This window comes from Takifugu rubripes, chromosome 18, assembly GCF_901000725.2.
Source record: "Takifugu rubripes chromosome 18, fTakRub1.2, whole genome shotgun sequence".
Taxonomy (NCBI): domain Eukaryota; kingdom Metazoa; phylum Chordata; class Actinopteri; order Tetraodontiformes; family Tetraodontidae; genus Takifugu; species Takifugu rubripes.
The window spans coordinates 7,729,900-7,756,151 of NC_042302.1; the positions used below are offsets into that span (position 1 = coordinate 7,729,900).

The 26,252-nt window shown below is 47.5% G+C and overlaps 1 protein-coding gene and 1 long non-coding RNA gene across 2 annotated transcripts in view; one reads left to right on the plus strand and one right to left on the minus strand.

Moving 5' to 3' along the window:
* The window catches only part of LOC115253412 (uncharacterized), a 138,965-nt gene that overhangs the window by 75,623 nt on the left and 37,090 nt on the right, over window positions 1–26,252 (plus strand). The window lies entirely within an intron of this gene.
* Window positions 13,023–26,210, minus strand: lrrn3b (leucine rich repeat neuronal 3b). Its single transcript, XM_003977390.2, has 2 exons — window positions 25,854–26,210; window positions 13,023–16,726 (listed from the first exon to the last, which is right to left on the minus strand). The coding sequence occupies exon 2, from the start codon at window positions 16,358–16,360 to the stop codon at window positions 14,234–14,236; it is 2,127 nt and encodes a 708-aa protein (XP_003977439.1). The 5' UTR covers window positions 16,361–16,726; window positions 25,854–26,210; the 3' UTR covers window positions 13,023–14,233.

Genomic DNA, 26,252 nt, shown 5'->3' on the forward strand with positions numbered 1-26,252 from the left:
ATATCAGCCCGACCCGGACGTCCATCTTCTGTCCTCCTCGGCTCTGATTGCCGCCATGTTCCAGAGAGCTGCGGAGAACTCGTCTGAGCGACGTCTCCGGCTCCGAAACGTCCACTCGGTCTTCTCTGAAAGTTAAACTCCGAGCGGGTCCAACTCACCACTTATTGACGACGGCCCTGAAGGTGGCGGCCGACAGTCCGGCTCCTCGTTGACTCATCCATCAAACATGGACATTTGGGGGGGTCCCAACTCCCAACACCATGTTCAGGCTCATCGAGGTTAGCGTTGGATTCAGGATCAGGTGTTTAGTTGTGATGTTCTTGTTAGCAGGGAGCTGTGGGGTGGAGTGTGTCATGGAGAGTCCTCACAAAGATAGTAGTGCAAATGTGTGTGTCTACATGATCACGATTCATGAGAGAGGAGCTTGTGTCTTGGAGATAAAGATCACAAGACCAGGCTGTGATTGGTCGTCCTTCAGTAGCACGCTGGCCGGGTCGGAAATCTGACAATGCTAAGGGTGTTAGCATGTTTCTGATCGCACGAGTTCTCATCATGAAATTAGTTTCGGATTAAGGGAGTTGGTTTTCGAGGAGCGATACAACCACCGCTCGCCCGTGCTGGTGGCATCACTCCGACAGTAGCTGCCATATTTCCCCGAAGGGAGTCGTCACACTGGAGGGGGCGGGGCCTCGCGCAGCCCGATTTTACCAGGGGGAACGATTTTGTCGTACCTGATATCGTGGGCGGTCGCCCAGGATGTGAAGGAATGTCTTCAAGTGTGCGATGGTTACCGTCAAGGTTATTACATTATTGATCATCCCGCTTTTTAACCATTGCCAATCTGCTACGGCCCAAATATCGATTTCTTTTTTCCCAGGGTGCTTTTAGACAAAACTGATGAATTTTATTGAACCCAGGCATGAGGTAGCCCTTACAGCTTTTCTAGCATTTAAGCTAAATGATTGATGAAGTTCCCAAACGCCCCCCCCCCCCCCCCCCCCCGGCTCTCAGGCCTCCCAAGGTGACCTTTGTGAGGACGAATCCCTCCACCGTTTGTTCCCAACTTTTAACTTTAGCTCTTCTTGCTCTATTTTCCCTCTTTGCACCGAGAAGAGAAGAAACAGCGTTTGTGACTCGAGGGACGTCCTTATATGGGCGTGAAGAGTGGACGCCAACACAAGCTAGGAGGAAAACAGCAAAACAACAAACCGCAGCCTAGCCGGCGAATCAAGTTAATTAGCGGCGGTGCGCCTGGGACCTTAGTTATTCATCTGAGAAGCCCATTAAAAGCGGCTGTCACCTCCTCACCGGCTACACTCGGCTTCGTTTCTCCTTCAGTATCCGAGAGGACGCCCGACGGAACATCCCGAACTTTATTTTCCGTTCCTGGTTTTCAGATCTTCCGTTTCTGGCATGGCAGCACAAATCCGCTCGTCTCCACCATCATCGCCGCTGACTTGGGAAACTCGGCGTAATCACAGTGAAGTAGCGCCGTAATGGGCTTTACTGGCTCTTAATTTAGCCGGGAATGTTTCTTTGTTGTCTCGAGAGGCTCTTTCATTTCCCTTAAAGTGTCGTGACGGCTTTATCGTTGTCGGAGAGGTTTCGACTGTTGCTGCTTCTGTTGCTTCTGAGGAAAAGAACCTCCAGGCAGGACAGAGTTTTCCAAGACCGCCTGTTTCTGGTCTGGAAGTTTGTGGTTCTTCTTCCCTTTTAGAGGAACACATCGCCCAGTTCCGCCGGTTCGGCCTGTCCGCCCTCGTAAAAGGTCATCGCAGCCTCAGGTTGGATAAAGACACAGGTGACACTCATGCGTACAGACAGTTAAACAGTCTGTCAGTCGTTGACAGTCGGCGGGAGATCGGAAGTATATCGTGGAGGTTTTATTGAAGTTCCGACGCGTTTCTGGCAGCTCGTTGGATAAAAATGTGGTCCCGCTCTGGGTTTTTATGTGATGCGATATATTTCAGCGACTTCAGGTGGCTCACATGCTGATGACTTCGAGGACTGAAATATTTACATAAAAATGGAGGGAAAAGTAGGAGGGTGGCGTCGGAGAGCCGCTGGCCAGGAAGATAAATAATATCTACATAAGAAACATTGTAAAAGAAAATCAAGGATTTGATTATTGTCGCCCTTCAGGCCTGTAGAAACGAATAATAAAACTCACAGATAAGGCGGCACGGGCCCGGCGGCGACGCGTAGCCCTCCACAGGGGGAGCACACGTGAATGTGGAGGTGTCCCGGACTGGGAGGTAGATGAATGGAAGATCCTGGAACTGCGAGTCAGCAGGATATGAGCTCTGCTCCTCATCACCCATCTGAGGGAAGAAAAAGACGGAAACTGTCTCTCTCTCTCGCTCTCTCTCTGTCTCTGTCTATGTCTATGTCTCTCTCTCTCTCTCTCTCTGTGTCTCTGTGTCTCTCTCTCTCTACTCAGCCTCTCCCATAGTCCAGAACGTCATCAGGTGCTACACATAAACCCACAGCCTGACCCCACAGGCTGGAAACACTCCCTTTTATTCGGGCGTTGGGTCAGGGAGAAACCTTGAGCGGGACCAGGCTCAAGAACAGAATCCTCAAAGCTGTAACACGCGTTCAGGAATACTTGCAGTGCTATTCAGTCTGCATGCTAACCTCGCTATCTGCCCCTGCTGTGCTGCAGATTCTTTTTATTCCCTCCTGACTGCATATTTGCTCCCTTTGATGAGCCTTTAAAAGAGACCTTTTATGAAAGGCTAATCTCTTTTTTTATTGGACGCAACACTGAACCCAATGCTGCATGTTGAGCACATCTGTCTGCAGCCTGCCAGTTTTTCATGGGGGGGGGGGTTACCGACCACACTTTGTTGGCACCATTAATCAGGAGCTTTCTCATACGTGTGGACAAAGGTTTTGCACAACTGCGCTCTACTGTAGCGCAACGCTTGCGAAAGGTCGACAATTTATTTTCTCGCTAATAAATCCAACTTTGCGGCTCGAATCACCCTGTTTTCACCAGTTAATTTGGTCGGCTTCGGATCTGGTGTCGCGTTTATGGGTGTTTACTGATACGTAGCGCTCCTCCAGGCTACCAACGCCGGCGGTGCCGCTTGTCTGGATGAAGGTAACACACCTGCATTGCTCTTGACCTTGTTCCTGACCTTAGGAAGGATGCTAGCTCCTGTAAAACCCTGTTTCAAACAATTAAGATAGATCAGAAAGCAGATTCTTACTTTTAAGCTAACAAAAATGCTAATAAAGAGGTAAAAGGTAAAATAAATGACCGCGTGTGCCCCGTTATCGGCCGCAAACACACACAAACTCACACTGAGACAACTTCACAGCTCTGACTGATGATAATGATGATGACACGGCAATTGGACGGCGGCGCACACAGATGGTCGACACCCAGGGATTTGCACCGGCGCGCTGCCGCGTGCGAGATTTAGTGCCCGGGCCTGACATTCGAGCCGCGTCCTCGGGAGTCGCAACTTCAGAGGGAAGAGGAGATGGAGGAGAAACGTCTGGCCTCGCAGATTAACCCAGCAGATGTTCCCACCCCCTCCATCACTGTCGGCCAGGCATGCGACCAGCAGAACCCGACTCCAGCCGGTCGCCGGTATCACTGCGTATCGGTATCGTCTCGATCCCGCGAGGGCTCTTTAAAATTCTGGGGTGGTAAAGACGGGCGCGCCATCACCTTCCGGTTGCTCCAGTGTCACATGGGAGGGTGTTTGGGGGGCTTTGCTGAACAGTACAGTAAACAGAGAGAACCGACCCGCCTCTGATTGAAATGGCGCTGACCTTTGTTGTATTGATTCTGGCTCCAGGACGGGTGCACACACACAGGCTAGGCGCCTCGCTTTGTACGTGTCGGGTCTGCGGCGCCGGGATCTAGAGCCGCAACAGAAATAGCCTCGACGGCCCAGTTTTCAGACTCCGCCCTCCCTTCCTGCCATCTGTCCCAGCACCACCATCGGTCCATCCAGGTGAGCGGTTAACCCACCCATCCAGTATTAACCGCCACCCAGCAGATGGTTACTTTAAAAGCCACATTAGGCTGTGGGAAATTTAATTATGTGTGAATAAATGGATTTATTCTGCAGAGTAGCATTCAGCATGCTAATGCTGCTAATGTCAGTAGGTGCAAGAGAGCTCATATTTCCATGGTAGCTTTGGTAGTCGTATTGGTAAATATTATATTTACCAATAATTTTGGAGGATCAAACCTAAATTTGTAGTTCCTGGTGTGTTTGTATGAAAATTTTGAAGACTTGATCAATAATTCACAATCGAGGAATAGATCCTGATCTTTAAGCGTTTTATTTAGAGCCGGTGTTCTTTTTATGCTCATATTTCACCTTCTCCTTGAAGTCGTCAGTATGTGACGCACGTGAAGTATCTGAAATTTATGGAATCATACGAAAACCCAGCGAGGGACTGCGTTTTTATTCAGCAACCTGCCAGAAACGTGACAGAAAGATAATAAAAGGTCCTCTATGAACTTCCTGTTTCACACTGACTGTCAACAATATTGATGCACTGCCTTCCCAGCTTCCCAGAATTGATTAGTTTGTTATTTCAACGGGACAGATCCTGATCTTTAATCATGATTCCCCTCGTTAAACTACTTTCAAATCTATTTTTAAATAAAGAAATAGCCAAACTGTCCCTGCTCGGATGAACCTTCCAACACTTCACTCTGAATTTCAATTACAGAGAAAATATCAGACATAACTGAAAATGTTTGCTATTATGTTATGGGGGTTATCACGAGTTTAGCTAGGTAAATATATCGTAATTACTCATTTCATTTTGTAGAGTTTGGCTCAGAATGATACTGTAGTAGACAGACAGACACGCTTTCCGGAGAATTACAGAATTCTGCATTCGTCGGTGTGTTACAACATGCATGTAAATGAGTTAGAGGCGACCCCCCCCCCCACCCCCACCCCCCTCCACCGGCACAGCCTGAGCTGTTTTCAGAACTCATCTTCCAACAACTCGATCACCTCCGACTGCGGAATCCCCGGCGATGGGGCACCAGGCTTTCCGGCTGTGTTATTCTATTACAGAGCAGCTCATGGAAAAAAAACAACTTCCTCTCTGCTCATCTCCAAAATAAGATTTCCATTGATTAAATGCCACCGCTGGGAGGGAGTGTCATCAGATGTGACCAACCCCCCCCCCCCCCCCTTCCCTGTGTCGCTGCTCTAAACTGGGCGGAGTTGCATGAAAGTCAGGTAGTCTGAAGATAAATTTACAGAGGGGGGTTGAGGAGGTGGGCGGATGTCTAGCTGAGTGCAAAAAGATATGGGGGAGGAGACGGAGGGCAAGCAGCAGGGTGATGGATGGGAAGGGGGGGGTAGTTGAGAAAAAAAAAAAGTCAGACTCAGAGGTTTCTGCTCAATCTGCAGAATAATCATGCGGTGTGTCTCCGTCAGGCCGGGCAAAGACATCATTAAGAAAACCCAGGGTCGCCTGGGTTCACCAATCCACTGAGGGCCGGCCCAGCTCCCCTCCGTCCTGTCACTCAATTTGTATAATGTTCCTCCGGTTGCAGCCTCTTTTGAAAAGAGCCCGCTTGACCCAGACTGCGGAGGAGTCAAAAAGTTGTGTCCGAACCGGAAGGCAGAGTGAAAGCTCCGTTTCGCGTGGAGGGAGGAGGCTGCACTTTTCCAGGACTTGTTTTGCTATGCAGCGAGAGTCGGAGATGGACGACCCGACGGTGGTGATGGGGACAGAATGAAGAGTTAAAGCCCGTCCTTCCCTGATTGAGGGGGTGCTCTGTGGTTTGCATAAGGCTGTTCCATGGCTGCAGTGTGTCAGGGGTGGGGGGGGTGAGCAGAGGAGTAATTACCATGGAGCCGGGGGCCCGGAGTGGGCATTTTATTTTGTCAATTGGGGCGCGCAAATGGAAATGTCAGAGCGGGCCGGAAAATGAATGAATCTGATGTGAGCAACGCCGCTTCTCTCGCCAAAACATTTGATCAATCGTCTTCTGTATATCCCCGCCTGTTTTTCCCTTCTTTATTTATTTGCAGCCAAGAGTTTGATGGCGATCTTTGAGTCGGGGAAATGGAGGAATTGATCGAGGGGCAGGGATCGATGCTTTCATCTGGTACAAGTGTGGGCCTGTGAAAAGTGATTTTTGGATTAGAGAACCCTAACATGGTTAGCAGAGCAAGTGTAAACAAGGCAAGAGCCTCCGGACTGTTGGGTTACCTCTGCCTCTGGTCTCCCAAAAAAACCCAGATCATCTTTATTTTGAAGTTCTGTCAGTGGAAGCACGTGGAGAAAAAGTTGCAGCACACAATTAAGAACTTTTCCAACCTTCGGGTGATTGGGTGGCTCAGCATCGAGGAGTGACAGTTTAAATTGAGCTCGACAGCTACAGTGTCTTCCAGCTCCGCGCTTGTGTAAATGCAATTTCTGGGGGCTTGATGAGGATGAGACAAAGTTCCTGCATCTGCACTATTCTGCCTCGACATGCGGTGTAATTTCCACCCAGGGTCATCAATATTTCTGACACTTCAATGGTTGGAATAAATATAGAAGGAATGTGCTTTGTTGTGCTCGGGGAGCCGCGCGTCTCTGAGCATCAACAAACGATCTATTTGCTGGTTTGTTCACTCTGACGAAAGTGACGCCTTGTCCCTCGGGACCGCACCGACTTTCAATATCATGCATCATGAACAATATTCAATTTGGTCTGCTGAACTATGAAAATACGCCGCTGAAGAATGGGAGGAAAAAAACCAAGAAATCAAGCGGCCGTATGAGTAATGAGTAGGCGCACCGGACTGGAAAAGGTATCCCATGGTGCTGAGGTCTGAGGGGATCGGTATTGAGAGGTATATCAATGGTATTTTGTTAGATGTGATGCTTTTAGGTTCACAGCTGTTTCATATCATCCGTGATGGATAGAATACCAGCAAATGCTACACAAAGTCAGCAGAGTGACCTCATGGTTTTTGGGTTTTGAAACCTGTCAGAGCCTGCAGGGAGGGATGTTTCCATTTGAGAAGCTTTGAAGATTTTATGGCCTTGAGGATGTCAATCGTCCCGCAGTTCTTTCCACTTGCACCTGTGTCGGAGGCAGTGTCGCCGTAGTGAGGCTCAGTGTTCCACAGGGGTCATTGGACGAGTCAGGAATCGTCGAAGTACATCGAAACTAAATCCCTGACTTAATCACGCAAAAGAATTTCCTTTCGCGTTTTTAGATGAGCACACTAGTGATTACGACGCTCAAAAAATGAAAAAGGTGCTTGCAGGTAATACCCGCCGTCTGGCTTCCTTTCCTTCTCTAATCCCAGAGGACGTTCACCAAATTGGACCTGAACAATGAGTCTTGCGAACAAGTTCTTCGAAAAATCTTTTGTGTCGTCAAAGCAAAGGGGTCAGCGGGCTTGCAGCTGTCCGACGGATGTCATTTAGAAGATTGATTCACATTATAGGAGCGGTGTTTAGAATAGAATGCTGGTAATTAGGCTGTCAAAAATGTAAAATATATTCCAGAGCTCAACTGATGTGTCTTTGAGAATTTCTCCCAGTTGAGGGCTCTGGGGCTCGAGTCTTTGTTCTACAGGTCTCTCATTCCTTTGATTGAATCCGCCTCATTAGCTCAGACTCCCTTTAATTTTGATCATGCTCAGCGAGTCTTCACGCCTGTTCTCACCTTGATGATCCCTCGCCAGAGCCGAGAGCGCCGACCGCTCAAGCTCTAAAGCCCTTCGATTGAGACCAGCGTGCAGAGACCCCGGTGACCGGTGTCTCTTGGCCAAGCTCGGAGATTGTTGCATCTTAGCCTTTCTCACTAATGGCTCGCATCGCGAAAAGAGAAGAGCCAGGCCCTCGTTATCACCCGAGTCCTTTTGGAAGTACTTCAGAAGGCCGCGGAGAGCTTTTCTCTTCTGAGAGAAATGAGACGGCACTTGCAAACGCTCTCTGCAGCTAGTTACGCCGAGCATAAATAGAAAGCTTTTACTTCTGTTCATCGACTGTAGTTTCCCATTTTTTTCAACTTTATCAGCAGTAGGTCTTCTTAGAATTATGCAAGTTCGTTCACTCCCCAGCAAGAGAAAAAATGTTTTAACAAGCCCTCTAGAGAGAATAATTTGTTTTTGAGACAATACTAAATGTGATGGTATTCCACAATCTGGAGCTAATTCCAGCATTAACATAAGACGGTTGAACAGGCTGCGCGGTTTCTTTTATTTCATAGAGGAACAGCTCTCAGTCTCCACGAGCATCATTCCGAGTGCATTCATTATGAACGAGCAGATTGCCAGACTGTTAACTACCGCGCCTTCCAGACAGATAATTGATGCAAAAACACAATTATCGCCGTGATGAAACGGTCATTTGACCGTTCAACGGCTTCGCCTGAATGGGCTGATTCCTGCGGCGTGTAGGTGAGGGGCGACGTGAGGAAACAAATATTAGCCGATGCGGGAAAAACGCATTTGTCAAGAAGGGAATGGAGACATTCTCGCTTGTTCCTAATCTGGGATCCAGAGAAGCGTGTAATGAAGGAAAGGAGGGTGTTCGTTTTGTGTACCCTCGCCGTGGGACGCGTGCCGTTCTCCAGGAGGCACCATCCAATGATTGATGGTCCGGCGCGGCCATTCGTGTGTTCATTTCGGAAGTTTATATCGGAAACAGAGTGAATGATGCACATAGGTTTATTAGAAGAAGAGCCTGTGTCCACCTTTCTGTGTGGAAAAATAAAAGTGAAGCACTTCATCTCCCCTGAATGGCCCTCCCGAGCTTCAACCCCCCCATCTAATCAAATCTATCGCTCCCTCCACCCAGCGTTGGCATCGTTACATCAAAGAATATGGCCGCCCCGGTACGATGAAAGACGCACGCCGCGTCATTTTATTGAGGTCACAGGCTTCTTTTCCTACCACGTATCGTGCCGAGCCCTGGAAATGTGATGTTTAAATGCAGTAAAAGGAAAATGTCACTTAGATCAAGATGTAAGATGTTGAGGGTGGATTTAAACAAAGAGGAAAAGGAGGATTGAAGGTTAAAATAGACAAAAGGTGCAAAATGTTTGCTTTCCACATTATATAACCTAAAAACCTGCTGTTGAGAAAAGAAATCATTGATCTTCAGGAGAAGACTTTTAGCACAATTTGACTTTACAATTGGCCACTAGGGGGCGTCTGTAATATCGTAATGTGCACATTTTCTTCCAAAATATTGCGTTGATATCCAGGTCCAGACTCTGAGAGATTTACCTCCGGGGGAGTTTCCATTTCTCTGAATCATCACTGGCATGTTTCTACATCTTGATTGGAGCTGAATTCAAATGACTGAATGTGATTTGAGGCACGCACGTCTATTTATGCGCTACCGATATCAGAGCATAACCCTGGCCCTGCTCCTGGAGCTCAGGTCTTTTAGATTCTGCTGTATTGAAGGTTTCCAAGAGCACCATTGTGTGCTCCTCAGGATTCAATATCTTCTTGTGGTTGCAGTCGGCCGAGTTAACAGGCTTTGAGTTGGTGACTGAAGTCAATTTGTTGGATGTTGTTTAATCGGCAGCCTGTAATTCAGTTCTTCCAGGTTTTAAGGCATCTTTTATCAGGTCATGATCACCGTTTTAATGGATCTTTACTTCCCATAGAGTCAAGCTAAACTCCTCCGGAACAATCACTTGAACCAGGAAGAAGTGATCTAGATTGGTAAAGAATAATCACACCTAACTTTGGATTAGCTTTAGCTGAGGTCAAACTTTGAAATTTAAAGGACTGTGCTACTCGATCTGAACAATTATCCTTCTTTGTTTATTCTTCGTTAATACCTCTTTTAGTCATTAGGGACAAATGTATTTAGCAGCGCCGCCTTTGGCAAACAAACTTTTTTTAAATGTTTTATCTTTATTGCCACATCTGTACATTGTGGTTTAATTTTTATTGTTGTTTTCTTGCCGTTGCTCCTGGTAATTGTTATTGCAGCCAATTTGCTTAATTTCTTTCAGCCCAGCACATCAGCTAAAAAGATTAAGGAAGTCGCACGAGCTCATTTCCACTGGAAAACCTTCTAAGTGTGCTTTGCTTGCTTTTTCGAGCTCAATCCAGACAGAAGCGAAAGTGAACGATGCAGAATTTTGTTATCATCCGTCCTTTTCAATCCTTTACTTTGAAGCTAGTATTATTAGCTAACTGTGCTTCACACCCTCCATATGTTTAATGGAGTCTGCAACATTTTATTTACATAGATGGTCTTTCCTCAGGCAGGGACTCTAACCGTGAGTGGTTAGGCCGCCCCCGCTATCAATGACCTCCAAGGCTTGACTTGTTCTGATGCTACATCACCGCTGGAAAGTTGACAACGCAGACCCTGCTTAAAAAAGGCGTTCCCACCTTTTATGTTTTCCCTGACTGAGCGTATTCATGAGATGAATTGATTAGTCTTTGCATCGATTCGACCCCGCCACCAGCGGCACTTCATAGAGGAAACACAGCTGAGACAAAGGAAGGCGGCGATCAATCAGTCGCCCTGGAAACCAATCAAATATTTGAAAATGGGACTTCCAATTAGCAGAAAAGCTCTACACGGTGTGGGTTTTACTGAGGCCTACAAAAGGCCCCTCAATTCATCAATATGCGTGGATTATTTATGAAGATAGACATTTCATTTAGCCTTCCTGTTTCCTGATATTGTGGTCGCTGTGCAGGAGGGTGAATTTACTGGTGCACATTAGTCCACAGTTGACTAAAAGCAGCTGTTTTTGCATCTTCTATGCTAATAAATTTGCACGCGTGCTCAGACATTTGTGACGCCTCAACAGTTATGCTAATGCAGACAGGAAGCCAGAGAGAGCACATGTGGTTATTTTTGACCATTTTCTCTTCGACGAGCCTTTTCAAATCTGCTGTGACGTTCTGTCTCCATTTTTTAGGGAATACACAGCAAGGCGTGTTTAGAGGGGAATTAAAGCCCACTGATGATGCATGTTGTACGGGGATAAACAGTCACGAGGCCACGAGGTGACAGCACGTCTGCTGCTGATGCGTTCAATGAAACAACGTTTTTCTGGCAGTTGTTCTTTTTTAATTTCTCCCATCGCTTCAAAAGCATTTTTAGTATTTCCTTAATTGGGTCTTGTCTTATGTCACTTGACCGGGACACATGACGCGGTCACACCAATGCCTCTTGAAGGTTTTCAGAGCATGTTTGCCTTCGCTGATTTTACATTTTTTGGTTCGCCAATAAAAGCGGATGTTTTTAACTTTAAAGAGGCCATTTTTGCATCCTCATTGATCAGCCCCGGCTCCGCTGCCACCTGTTCTGATTGGTTAGCTGTCTGCAGCCGCCTCTTACCACTTGGGAGTGAAGAAGAATATCCTCTTTGAAATTGAACCAAGAAATAACCATAGTTTCAAAGATGTCAGCTTCTGCGGTACCATCATACAAAAATCATTTTTAACGTATTTATTGAGTGACTGATAATGATTTGAATGGCAAATAAACATAATTATCGTCATTAATTGTTGACAGACTCCGATTTTTTTGAAAGTCTTCAATGCAGAGGAGCTTTTCTTCAATCGTAGGCGGCCTCCAACATCTGCCTGAGCTGGAATAACTCCAGCAGAGAGAACGTGGGGAAAAAAGAGATTGTGGAAATGCTTAATATCGAGACAGACAGCGGGAGAAATGAGTTCCCGAATAACGTTCAGCTTATTCATTCAAGTATGTAATCAAATCAGGAGGGGGAAAAACACGAACAATATGGCTAATATCCACAAGCTGCTTTAATCTTAGAAGAGCAGGTTTGGTCGCTGAACTCATATCTTTTCCTTTTTTTGAATGTCATGCCGTGTTTCTCTGCAGCGAGGCCAAAGCTGCGACATTTCTAGCTATGAAAGGTTGCACAAATTTCTGCTTTGGTGTGCTCATCTCGCTACAGTTCATGGGTGCTGGCCTATGCTCTGCTCATTTTTCTCTTCTCTTGACCTCATTCCCAGCCCCCATGACACTGTGCATGAATTATGAGGTTGAGCTCCTGTCACTGACTGGGACTAGAGGTTCTCTAGAGCAAAAGTACATGGCTGAGCTCTTTCTTTGGTGCGAATTGAAACCTCTGCATAACGTGTAATTAAGATTCTGTCGGGCATACTTTGTAATGATACAAGAAATTCATTCTGTGTCAAATGCTTCTCTGGTTTCAGCCTAGCTTGTTAGCAAAAACAATGCATGCAATACAAAAAAGTAGTCCCTATTTTCTCCCACAGGCCCGTGAGGTGGATAAATGACTGCACTGGAGAGGGGCGACCTTGTACGTACCTACAGATGTTCCTCAGTATGGGAGTGCGTGCGTGTATATTCAGCTTCGTTGGCGGCTGTATTTGCAGTGAAGCAGCCTGACCTGCGCGTTACCTGAGGAGCGCGCCGCATCATATTTTAGCTCCCTTTGTCTTTGACAGATAGCCCGCCTCTAAAAGCCTCTGTCCCCGGCGCTGAAGGCTGGCCTGATGTATGAGCGGCAGTCCCCGTTTGATAAATCCAAGACGTCACTCGCCCCCTGACAACTATTCATCACTCTTGGCTTTCTCATTTGAAATGTTCTGTGCCAGATAATTCTCAGAGACAAATACAATACGACTCCGGTGCTCCGTCTCTCCCCGCGTCGGCTTGCTGTTCTTTTTAATCACCCTGTCGCAGGAATGCAGTGTCACCGTTGCTATAGCAATACAAGACTATATCCAGACCGAGTGAAGGACGAACATGTTCTTAATGAGCCGACTAATGAGTTCTGTTCATTTGTTGCTGTTTTTTAAATCCCCCTTCTTCTCGGGGTCAGTACAGCCACACAACCATTTAGCCAGCAACTTCTTTGTTCGTCCTTGGCCTGGCTTTGTTCTACCATCAATGTTGCAGGTGAAATAATCATGGAAAACCTTATTCCGCATGACCCCAAAGGAGGATGACAACAAAAAACCAATATACAAACTGTAGCTTTGCATTTTGGTTTAAAATACCTAAATGCTAATGCTAATGAGGGAAAACCAAAGGACAAAGGTAGGCCATTGTTTTTAAAAGAAACAATTACGTTTATTTTTTCATAGCACTTTTTTTTTAATTAGTCTGTTGTGCCCATTGATCACATATAATACAGTTAATATAAAAATGGCTTTTCGACTTGACAACCAAAGCAACAACGAAATGTTTCCTTAAAACATGGATGTTAAAAATACTGAGAAAGGATCCTCACTAAAAGTCCTGGAGAGTAGCGCGTGATAGCATGGCCTTGTGTCACTGTGGCTGACGCGTTTCTTCGGGTTCCTCCTTCTCCTCCCACCGCCGCACGTAGTTCTTGTTGTAGGCACTTACCAGGCGTGACGGGCCGTGTTGCCGAGGAGGGGACGTGTCGGTCGCCCCGCTTTTGATCGACCCACTGCATTAGTTTCAATCCCGATGAGTTTGCTTCTTTGTCGCCACTGTGATGAGAACTACGCCGCATGAACAGCCATTTGGCAAATGGCTCTCTAGACACTCATTTTGTAGCTGAATTTCATTAAGCTTAATGTGACGTTGTAATCAAAAGTTGTCTGTTCCTTGCCTTAATTTAAAACCCATTAAAACTGCTCAGATATAGAGATATTGTCATTACATCAACATAATAGAATATATAACAATATATCCATGAAAAATCAAGAATCCATTTTTAAATATAAAAGAGGGGGTAGTGGGGGGGTATCTCATCAAAAGGTTTACACCATAGTCACTGTTGTCATCTACTCTACTAAATCTCTCTTCCCAATATAAACAGGTGTTATTACTGGAGCGCTAACTCGTCTATGAAGGTTCTGACAAAGCACAGACGGTATTGCTTGGGACCACACGGACAGTTCCACAACTCTGAATACATTTAACAGTCAATTACAAGAGAGTTGACCATCAGCGCTTTCTTGTCACCGCCGGCAATTCTGGATGTGACTGAAATATATCTCGTTTTTTTGCAGTAAATGCCCCCGTCACTGTTGATGTTGGCTTGAGTTGATGTAATTGTTACAAAGCCACCACATCAGCTAGGATTGAAACTGGGGAAACTGGTACAGCTGTCCATTATACACTGTGTCCTCCCAGTCAGATAATATATATTTTGGCCATTGTCTCTGAGCCCAGGGGTCGAGCAGTGGGTATGCCTTTGAAAAAGTCTTTGAAATCCATTCCCCCCAGCCCAGGGCCCTGTCCAGTCAGTATAGTCGATGTGTAGAGCCCTGTAGAGCCGGGCTCCTTAAAATGCATTGTCAGACACATTTATGACTGTGGCATTTACTTCCACTCCACTCGGCAGGCCCTTGCCTGAAAGCCACAGCTTTGTAAAGAAAGGAGACTGCATACCAGTGGTTTCCAGTGGTGCCAGTGACGCTTTGGATTCGGATTTCCTTATATCCCCATAAAGGTGTCGGTTCCTCAGGGACATATAAATAAGCAGACAGGCCACTGAAATCACTGCCAAGAGCACACCAAAGATGGTGATTACTGCCGCATCCCATTTTTCCATGTCCTTGGCTGCCAGCTCTAATCCCTTCGTGGTGACATTGACACATTTGGTTTCATGACTGTAGTGAATACTGCGCACATCTACACATATTTTGTATTGAGTGGCGGTGCTGAGATGGCTGATGTTGTAAACCTGAACATCAGAGGGAACTCTGGTGGTAAATGCGGTGATGGGGTGGTTTACGCCTGACACCGTGTACCATTTGATACTGGGAGCCAGTGTGCTGGGGCCGGCCTTCCAAGAAACTAGGATGGACTTTGCCTCCACCGACTTGATCTGAACCTTAAGAGAGCCGTCTGTGGGTTGGGGAAAATAACCGTTCACCTCCACCGAAACCGATTTGAGATCGGCGCCGACCAAATTGTGGGCGACACAAGTGTAAAGACCTGCCTCCTTTTCCGTGATGTCATAGATGTCGAATGTTCCCTCTGGATGCATGTAAAACTTGTCAGATACCGTATTGGGAAGAACCCTCGATCCAGCTGGAGTGACCCAGTAGATTTCAGGCTCAGGTTCTGCAAAGGCCCGGCAGTGGAGTGACACCGAGCTGCCATTCCTTGCTTTAATATGCCCAGGCATGCTTTCGGGAGAGATGAGTGGCAGACAAATTTCCATCATCTCCCTGAAGTGCACCTGTCGGACATGTTGGCCCTCGTACTCGGGAGGCTCTACGCAGTACAACGAGTCGGGCTCCATGAAGCGAATGTTGGTCTTGTTCATGTTCATCCAGCGGACTACACAGTCACAGCGGATGGGATTACTGTGAAGGCTAACCTCTCTAAGATTTGGAAGGGACTCGACAGTAATCCTGTGGAGGGCGCTGAGCGCATTGCCATTGAGCATTAAGGTTTCGAGATGTGGTAGTTTGTAGAAAGCATTAGGGTGGATGTAGGAGAGCTTAGGGTTGTTGGTGGCTTCTATTTTTGTCAACTCGGGGAGGTTGTTCATGGCAAAACTGTCGATGGAAACTAGATCTGGCATGCTATTAATCCCAAGTTCTTTAAGATGGAGCATGTCTACAAAGTCCCCCCTCTGTAACCTTGTGATTGGGTTTTTATTTAGATCCAAAAACTTCAGGTTTCTTGCATTTTTGAGGGCTGAATGGGGTACCTCAGGGAACGTATTATCATAGAATGAGATGCTCTCTAATTTATCGAGGCCAGTCAGCGCAGCGTCAGGAAGCTGAGACAAATTCATCCTGGTGAGAACAAGGCTGCGGAGATTACTGAGTGGTTGGAAGTTCATATCCTCGATAGAAATAACAGGATTTTCACCAATCATAAGGATCTCCAGGTTGGAGATGGGTTCAAACCACTCCTTTTTGATGACCTTCAGCTTGTTGGAATTGAGATGCAGCCGCAGAAGATTGCTCAGACCCTGGAACGCTCTTGGGGAAATGGAGGAGATTAGGTTGTGATTCATGTAGAGCTCCTGAAGGTTAGCAACGTCGACAAGACATCGGTCGGGCAATTCTCGTATCCAGTTTTCCTCCAAATGAAGGGAGAGTAGCTGAGGCAGGTTCCCCAGATGGACATCATTGGTAGAGGATAAGTTGTTCTGCGATAAATCGATCTCTGTGATGTTGGCCAGGTAATCCAGTGGTTGGTCGATTTTCGGGATATTGTTTGTTTGCAGTAATAAAACCTGTGTACCCAGAGGTAATTTTTCTGGTAGGCTGAAGAGTCCTGCATCATTGCAGTCAACCGTCTGTGCCTCAACATACACCGAGCTGGGTGAAAACCAGGGTCTGACCTCACATACACAGAGCTTCGGGCAATCAGGCCTCTCCTCTGTAGTCACAACAAAAGAGGCCACGGCAAGGCCAAGAAAGAGATCCACAAATGACACGTCCTTCATATTGGACTGATTCCCTCCAGATAGAAATTGGTCCTTGTAAATCAAATGGTTTGGAGCTGTTAACTTCACAAAAAATGATTCATTTGCTGCAGCTACCAAGGCGATTGACTCACCACCCCTTCCGCCACCAGCTCCAGAAGGGCTCACTTTTTTTTCCTCACTATCTCGCTGAGTAGACGCCCTTGGACGCGATGACCAATCGCTCAAATCTGTCTGGCGGTGTCCCGGTTCGGGGCGATGTTACAGGGCTCGAGCATAAAGGACAGTGTCTCACAGAATTAGGTATCCACAAAAAAAAGAAAATCTCCTCGTCCTTGTCGGCGGTCGTTACTAGCTTCCAGAGTCGTCAGCCCGATCCATTCCTTCCTGTGTTTGACAAACAAGACAGGGGGAAAAAAGGTGTGTAAGTATAATATGGTAATGGAAGCACTCAGAGAATCTCATAACAGAAGGATTTGGTCATATTGACATTTGTTATTGGCACACTGATCCATGTTGACATTTATAGATGCTGCCTTTAAGACAAAGAAAGGGGATTTACATGTGCTTGACCTTCTAGACTTCATTTGGGGGTCTATAGCATTCGATCCTGATGTTCGCGGTGTGGTGCTATTATTGGTTAAAGAGAAGGCTCTATTAAGATTCTTAAATGGCACACATCCCAGGGCTTAAGAATTATCCTTCAGGGCAAGCCTCTTAAAGACACTGGGATATGGCAGTCACTATAGCAACAAGTACACACGCAGCCAATCACAGAGCTCCACAGCGAGGAAGTGCATGGAAACTAACGTTTAACACAGTGTCTGTTTGCTCAAACGCACAGCAGCCGACCAGCGGGAAGATGCAAATACGTAAGAGCGCCGGAATAATTAATTCCTGTGCAAACAGCAAACGTGCATTCAAAAGCAAAATGCAGGTCAGGCAGTTGAACAGGGGCTAAACGCTATTTGTATGTTTAGGGACGTTGTGTTTGTCCGCAAACAAGATTATGCAAAACCTGCGGAATAAAATAAATGTTCCTTTTAAAGGATAATTTTCAGGCTATTTCCCCCCTTATTTTGACATTAAGGGTTTCCAGAGACAACAAGGTTAGAATAAAGTCCAAAGTTTTTGTTTTTTTTAACATATATTTGGTAGCATGTGAAAAGACGTAGAAATGTTCTATAAATTGCCTGCTCTGAAAGGCGACAGGCCACAGATTGAAGGAAAATAACGACTGGCCCGATACTTCGCATCTTTTGAGCCGTCATATTTCTCACGTAGCCATTGTCTGCCGCCGCGGCTGAAGTGCACCGTGTAATTTGTCGGAACTGCCTCTTACAGAACAGATGGGTTTGATGGTGCTTGTGATATTTTTGGGGCCCAACAAAAGCGTGCCACATCGGGGGGAGGCATCAAGAGAGAGACGGGGGATGAAATGGAAAGAATCATGGTGGAGGTGGGGGGGCACATGATGGCAGCTGAAAGAGCGAAACACAAGAAAAAATGGATTCATTTCATCACACATGTTGTTTCCACATCGGTGGCTGTGTGTTTGTACGGGTGTGTCTGTGTTTTTTGTGGGTGGGGGGCTCAAAATAAAAATAAAATGAACCTTCTGAAGGCAGAAAAAGTGCAGTTTGCCTGGCTAAGGGGCAAAAAGCTCCTTTAGGCTTTTACTTTCTTTTGGTGGGGGGAGGCAGCGTGTGGTATTATTTTAAAACAAAGTTCCATAAAGCGGCATCGAGAAACGCAGGTCTTATCTCATGTTGGGCTCTGGCTCTCTTCTATGGTAATGAGCGCTGAAATGTGGTCACTTCTTCTTAGCTTAATAACTCCTGTTTGTTTTACCAATAATGCTAATTGGGTCACCAGGGACACATTTTTGGGGGTTAGTTTGTCTAGCGCTGCCACTTTTGGAGGCAGAAATAAAATCTGCAAAGGGAGAATGGTGTAACAACCGCAGTGCCGGTAACGAGGGGTGAGAAGCACAGAGAGGATTTGTCTTCATCTTGATGTCTGTCGTCCCATATTGATGAGAATACGGGGGGAGATTAGGACGGCTTTAGTGGACGATTTGCAAAGTGGCGTGGCCAGAAACCGCGGTGCTTTTTCCCTGATAATTAAATGCCGACTCAATTTTGCTAATGATAATCCCAACATCATATTTTCAGCCTGTTCTTGGCCACTACTCTGTGTTCCAAACGCAACCCGGTGACGGCAAAATCCACTGCAGTTATTTGCTTGATTTGAAGTCGTCGCCCTACAAATTTATACTCAATCAGTGCAAAGAGATGTTGGTGTATCCAGCCAATAATCCCTGAATAATCTGTTTACTTCTGCTGAATGGAAGACAAAAGAACCGATTCATCTTTAGTTACAATTTAGCTACCATCAGTTTAACTGACTAAAAATTAATCAAACTGATGGTGTTCGTTGTGTGTGGAATATACAACAAAGACATGCTGATGGGAGGAAGAAAGATGGAGGAATAAGAGAGAAAAGAGGAGAGGAGGGGGGTTACTAAAAGGAACAGTGGCACATCGACTTCACGGCTAAAATTTAACGCTAAGGTTCCGGTAGGATAAATACCAAGTCAAACACAAACCTTTTGGAAAGACCCGTCTTTTCTCATTCTGCCATCTACTGTATTTACACTCCTTCCGGGGTTGTTGCAGGCTAAAGAACCCCAAAATGGAGAATTTACAGTGAACTATCTCAGTCACGTTTTGGGCCCTGAGTCCATGTTGAATAAGGAAGTGACTCTGGATGCTAAAAGGCTTTGTGGATTGATGCTACACCCTGCTAATTCAGTCAAAACTGGTGTTCACATACAGGCTATTAGCATTCTTTCTCTGCTATTCCTCTTTTTTGCTAAATACATTTCACTCTGGGACTCTGATAACTAAATAATGCACCTCTCCTATTGTCGCAGAAATCAAGCGATAAATATTCCACACAAATGTATGCTAATCAGGTTTGATTTACACTTTCCTAGATGTCAGCCGCGGAGCCGGCGAGTCGCTGCTGAGAGGAAGTCATTCTTGAGCAGGAAACTGACTGAATGGGAAGTGACATATTTTGTGGAAATGTGTCTGATGTGGTAAAATGTACCGAGTCTTCGGGCGCGCTCGCTGTCTGCGCGGAGTGTTCTTAAGTCGATGACTCGCTTACATAACGAAACACTGCGGGATGAAGACAGTCAAGGCGAGACGGTCGCGTAATAAAACTCTGAAAATGTTTTGACAGGACACAGACGAACATCCTCAGAGCTTCTTACGCCTAATGGAGAGATTTAATCACCTCACACCTCCATTAGAGGCGCTATAGAAACACCCCGACCTGCATCGTCCTGGATGAACCGTCCTCATCATCCACAGGCCGTTAAACAGCTAAATTACTCCTCTTCCTCAACTGTGTGGGGCCTGATGAGTTTTATTCTCGGGGACCTGCACCATGACTGCTGCGACTATTGAGTCCACGCAGAGCTTGTACTAACCTATTAGCAAGAGGTGCAGTCTTAAATCCCCCACCACACACACACACGTAAACACACGCAGGCACGCAGAGCTACAATGTGGAGCTAATTTCTTACAATCCGCCGCTCAGTCTCTGGTAATTGAGGTGGAGCGAGAGGGGAGGAGGAAACGCAGAGATCTGGAGGACGGAATGACTTGCCAGAAGAGAAACTTGTCAAAGTGTCAGCGGCGGTGTATTAACCTGTGGTGACCCCAGTCATAGCTGCGTAATGTTCAGCCTACCAACTCCACAAAGCAGAGGAATTAAAAAAGAATAACGCGGGGAAAAGGCGTAAGCCGACAAGGACTTTGGAGGATAATGTTATGTCGCATTTGGCTAGGTGTCACACAAAGAGGAACACAATTAGAATGGGTGGGACGAATCTAATTCAAAGGCAGATGCTCACAATCTGTGCCTGGAAAAGCCGAGAGAAAGCTACACAATCAACAGCTGGTGGTTTAACCTAGAGGGGCTGAAACTGGATGTCCGGGTTCCTAACGTTGAGCCGCGCTGACGCATTAGGCCCAAAGTTTGACATTTGCTTGTGGGAAGCCTTTTATAGGTCAGGCTAAGGTGTTCAGTCATGGAGCTAACGCGAGCTCCCATGTGTCACGAGAAGGAGGTGGGGGCAATCATTCAAGCTACGGTCTCCTAAGCACCTCCATTACAGTAGCAGGCTGACAGTTTTACCCACGGGGCTTTTCACTTTCACCGCCGTTAATCCTGACGGTGAACACTACAACTAACAGGCTCTTCTCATCAGCTTTGTCTCTCAGCAGCTCCAACTCTCGGGGAAAACATTAATTGCGTGGCCCAATGTTGCGCCAATACATCGGCGGCCATATCAAACCCTTCCGAGCTGCGATTCTGTGTCGCCATGGGGCAGAAAGAGACACTGTGTTCACTTTTGCTATTCAATGAGCTCACATATATATGAGATAATAACATAAAATCTGCTTAATTATTGACATTCCACCTTCGGCTCTGTGGAGAGGTAACAGTGTCAACGCACCGCCATGAGGAGCTGGTATGTAGCTCGTCCTCGTTAGCCATGTTTCGCTCCTCATTACGATGACATTTGACTTTACAGCGATTTTGGAATTTCTACTTATTATAATGAAAATTGTTTGCAATTTTCCTCCGCAGGGATACTTCTGGGTGGAGTGGTTCAGTGAGTTGTTGCGGTAAACAACTAGCTTAATCTTTGATTATTAAGAGAACACTAGCATTAGCATTTTTGCAGTGACACCTCGGCTGCAGGGAAAAGAAAGACATGACTTTTACGGATGTTACAAATTACAATCATTCTCTTAATTGTTTGCGTAAATAAGCAACGTGATTCACGATCACAAATCACAAAAAAAGGGAGAGGTGGCGAGCTGCGTTTCTCAGGTGGTGCTGCGGTCCGGAAATTGAAAACACAGCAATTAGGACACGACATCACAGAGGTGCCAAACACGGAAGAGTTTGCTCGTTAATCAAGTCTCACGATTAACCCGAAGTGGGACGAGGCTGCGCGAGAGGTTTAGTCGAGGTGAAAAGCTTTTCCACTCACATCTTGGCAACATCTTGCACTTATTTTCCCGCTGGGTCTCGTCCGTTCTACTAAAACTGGGTCTGATCCCAGACAGTAATGGCCCGAGTACAGTTTGATTAGAGACCAATGAGATATGACCATTTTAAATTAATGAGCGGACACTGAGCGGCCCGGCTGGATCTGCTAACTCGGGCAGACGTGACTCAAAGGTGACCGGGCCTGGGCTGGGTTGACGCGGGCGGCGGACGATGATTCCTGATATCCTGTGTGGTTCTGCAAAGGGCCACAGAGGATCCCTAATAAGTCTTGATTTAGGTTTTCATTGGGGAGCGTCCCGGCCCTCGGGGCGATGATTAGGAGGCCTGCGCGGTTTAAGCAGTAGTAACAAGGCGCACGACTGCCGTCTGATGAAAGGTAGACATTCGACTCACTGTGGTAAAACTGGGTGGAAGACATAAAGGTCAGTTGTAAGTGGAAAGTAGGGCAGAGCCGAATCGCCTCCTCTTCCAGGAGAATAGCCCGAGTATTGTAGAAATGATTCGCTGGGACTTTTGATCCACAAGTAATAACCCTCACAAGGCTTTTTCTTTACCCTTCACCACCCTCCTCTCCGGCTGGCTCGTTTCTTCATTTTCTCATTTGCTTTATCTCAGGATGGTACCACCCCCCGTATCTCTTTTAATAAACCTCGCGCGTTTTGCCACCGTAGAGTCCGTATGGTCCTCATTTGCATCAGGATCCACCTGAGCACTCCAGACAGAAGGCATATCTTTTGGTCTTTGTAGACATTCGGCTTCATTATTGGAGTCCTGCTGGTGTTGAACCCCGTGCTACACCTGTCTGCCGACTTTTTCTCGGTATCTCGTTGAGTGTATGCTAACATGCTCACATTGAGTCCCAAACTCTGCTCCTGGGTAGCTTTCTGGATGTGGCCGTCTCTGAATTGGTTCTCTTTTAGCAGATTAGCTACGCTGCTCCCTTTGTCTTATACTCTGCGTGCTTTTTCTTTTTTTTTTAACCTGACACGATCTCGCTGGGTCACTGGTACCAAATGTGGCGAATTCGCGTGTGGACTCGTCGGCGGAAACGCTGCCGGCCTTTGCTGGTGTGCGCTGATGCTGAAACAGCCCAACAAATCTTTGGGGATGGTGATGGAAAATTGCCCGGAAGACATTTTTGTGTTTGTTCCAGTCCCCCCACCACAGACACACTCAGGCGTAACTGTGCCATATCAGTGCAACAACTGTGGAGCTTTTTAGGCTTCCTTGATGCAAAATCGCCAATTTTGAGCTCTTTTAAAACTCTTCGGGCGGATGCAAACCACCAACCTCGGACAGACTTCCGAGATAAACTGAGTCGGTGGGTGGACCCGAAAGGCTTTTCCTGTCCCTCCCTCTGCCCCTCACCTCGGTGATTTATCACTATACGTTCCATAAGTAAGGGGGAGTCCATTAAAAGGAGGCCTCTGCATCCGTGCGTATGCATAATCAAGCCTGTTGGAAGTGCGCGTGTGGAAAACAGAGAACGGTCATGAATCAGCACCTAGTCCGATGTTAATGCAAAATCAATGTTGCAAATTAACCGCAGGAAACCCGTGTTCCTGGGTTCTCGGACCTTCCCCTGGCCAAGACATGCCCTTGGGCCCAGCGAGAGAGAACTCACACGCTGCGCTATCGAGCGGCATCGCCCGCCCGCCCACAGACGACGGGAGGGAGCGGCGGGAGTAAACCAAGCATCTCCCAGCACATTCGCATAATGCTTCCATAGTAGAAAGAGCGTGGCGAGGTTCTCGTGTCTGAATCCCACCGTGCCGCATCCATTAAAACCAACTGTGGGTGTTCGGCCCAACGTCGCGGCTGATAAGGTCAGCGTCCCCGCCTCGGCATAATTTTACCCAATCTTGACGAAAAATTAAATAAAAAATAGCATAAAGCTCGGCAGGTAGCTGCAGGCCAGGGTGATAAAAGGAGTGAGAAGTCTGTGTGTGTGTTTGGAGGAGGAGGAGGGGGGGGGGGGACTGTATGAAAACCAGCAGCATATCCCTCAAAGTCAAAGCCAAATTGAATCTGCAGGTGCCAATGTGACATGTGCGCAGCGCCGAGATGCGGCTATCTATATTTATGTGAATAATGTGGTTGGTCAAAGGGCCACAGGCCTGCAGAGGATCCGTTCCTCCGGCAGACAGAATCAATCATTATATGCCACTGAGACGCATTTATTGCTCACTGCTCCTCTTTATTATGACTTCATCAAGGTTGGATGCGGGCCTGCGCCTGCCGTCTCCGCTCGGCCGACGCAGAAGAACGGGCGCGGAACTTTCTGAAAACCTCCGCTCCCACCGGAGGGTTCCGGAGGCTGCAATTGCCTTTTATATTTATGTGCATATTTCCGCAGGCATCATCCGCTGCTAGCGTACAAGAATGCGTGAGCCGCCGCGGCTTCATCCGCACAACGCGCTGCTTGGTCAAACAGCGCGTTGTGCACGAAGCCTCCACGTACGTATCAATCAGAATGGCGAGCAGGTGAACGGCGCCGCTCTCAGAGCGGCCATATGTCCCCGCCATCAAGAGCGGACTAATTAATCCTTTATTTGCTTTGACATTTATCCAGCATTCCTGCTTTTCGTCCCCCTACTGTGCCTCCCTGGAACGTCCGTGTGCACTGAAGCCACGCGCCGGCTAAACAGCGAATATGTTAATGCAAAAAATTAAATGTCACTGATACAAAGGAAGTGTCGCATCCCGCTGTGACCTTTGATACGGACGGGGCGCGCGTAAATGCCAGGGACACTGCCATTAAGCCGCGCTCGCGTCCCTTTGTCTCTTTCCTTTGTATCATTTTCTGCAAGAGACCATCCACCTCACACGTGCCCTCTCCCCCCCCCAAGCCTCACTTTTAATAGATCCCTGTTTGTTTAGGAACCCGACGCTATCAGGGGAGCCTCTGCTCCGCCACGCGGGTCAAGATCCGCCTGCGTTCGTTTGGGTTTGCCCCCCCCCAGTCCTAGGTCGTCTCACTGAACTTCCACTTGGGCTCCACGCCGCTCGGCTGGCACCCACACATCCACTCACCTTGCAGTAACAAGCCAAAGAGAAATGAACGCCCACGCTGTGCTGCCGAGCCCTCACAAGGCCACTGCGGACGCGATACCTTTTCCCTGCCAGCCCCCCCTCCGAATCATTCCCGCCTCTGCTTCCCAGTTTCACACACAGATCAATAGGCAATTCGCAAAGCCACCAGGTTTAACTGTATGACTTAGTGTGGACATGTGATGGAATCGATTTCTTGGGAACAAATACACCAAAATTAATAAACCAGCACATCGTGTTATCTGTTATCGTGCAATGTAGAAGCTTCATTTTAAACATGTTTGTGAATTTGTTAATTTTCGTCCCTGGCAAGTCGCCTTCGCCAATAATGGTCGATGTTTAGGGTGGAGAAAAAACCCACCCCCCATGAGCCCGGGCTCGTCGGCGGGTCGTCGGCGGGCTGAGGGGTCCCTGGCCGCGCAGGGGGTCTTGCCGCGAGGCCGTGGCGACTCTCCTCTGGTACTTCAGCAAGCAGCTGCTTTTGGTGAGTCATTCACACGACAGAGGACATAAAAACACCTCCCCGTCCGTGCGCGGAAGGGAGCGATGAAAAGAGTGCACGGAGAAACGACAGCAGCGTGTCCTCCAATCTGCGCCTGTCAGTTAAAATGCCGGAGACGCGTTCATCAGTAATGGCTACATCTGCTGAGGTGACGCGCAGTGAAATGGGAGGCTGTGTGTGTGTGTGGGGGGGGGGGATTAGTGAGAACCTTTCCTTTCTGTCCCTGGATGTGGGGGTGTTACGGACACAGGCAGGTGAGGCACCGATGGAGAAATCGGACAAATGAAGGTGGGAATGCGGGTTTTTTTTTTCCCATTTTGGATTGTTTGTTGTTCCTCCGCGGTCGGACCGCCACACGCCGCACTTCCATAACGACTTCTGTGTTTTCAACAGGAAGGTTGAGCAGAGAGAGTGGGGCAGAGGAAGGGGGGGTGGCCACCATTCTGTGGATTTCTTGGAGACGTGTCTGCTGTGCGCGCGTTAAGCAGGACCGGGAGGGGGAAGGAGAAGGGAAGTGGAACTGCTAATTCTTAACTCCTCAAGCACCCACATGCAGATATCCGATATTTTATGGGGGGGGGGGGGGGGTCTAGAAAGAACACATATCCGTGAATTCACTTTGGCAGGCGCGCGTCCTGCACAGTTGCGTCAAGTGCGGCGCCGACGCAAATCAGCAGCGCAATTATCCCAACATGTGAGCATTTCTGTAATTATAGGAGAGTGAATGGGAATCAGCCAAACACTGGGAGCCACAGACCTCTGAAAACAGGCGTTTTGCGTGAACTTGGAAGCCGCCTGGCGCAGACGCCACCGAGCCACATGCCTGGAATGCCAGAGATCTGCCCAAAGTAACGAGCGTCAACTCACCAAATGAACGCGCGGGGCCGTGGAGGCTGCAGCCGAGGCTCTGTTGTCTATATTCCCATCAAGCGCGTCGCTCCGATGACGACGAGAGTCCCAGCGCGCAACATAAAGCCAGTCAACAGTATGTGGTCTTCTGCTTTTACGCAATTGGCGGACCAAAAAAAAAAAAAATCACTTCAAGTGTCTCATCCACGGCAGAACATTTTCAAAGGAAACGAAGTCCAAGGTCTGGTTTGCGGCGGGATGCGTGCGTTCCCTGTGCCCTTCCCTTTTCCGTCTTCACCGCGGGTGTCGTGTGCGCATCTCTCCACCCGATCGAGTGGCAGGCGGACCACATAGATGCGCCGCCGTCTCCTCAGCAGTCATTAATATCCGAGCGGACTCCGACTCTCCAGAGAGCAG

Bases quoted from the DNA above. Each gene is read 5' to 3' on its own strand.
- lrrn3b (XM_003977390.2), bottom strand. From the start codon at position 16,360: ATGAAGGACGTGTCATTTGTGGATCTCTTTCTTGGCCTTGCCGTGGCC.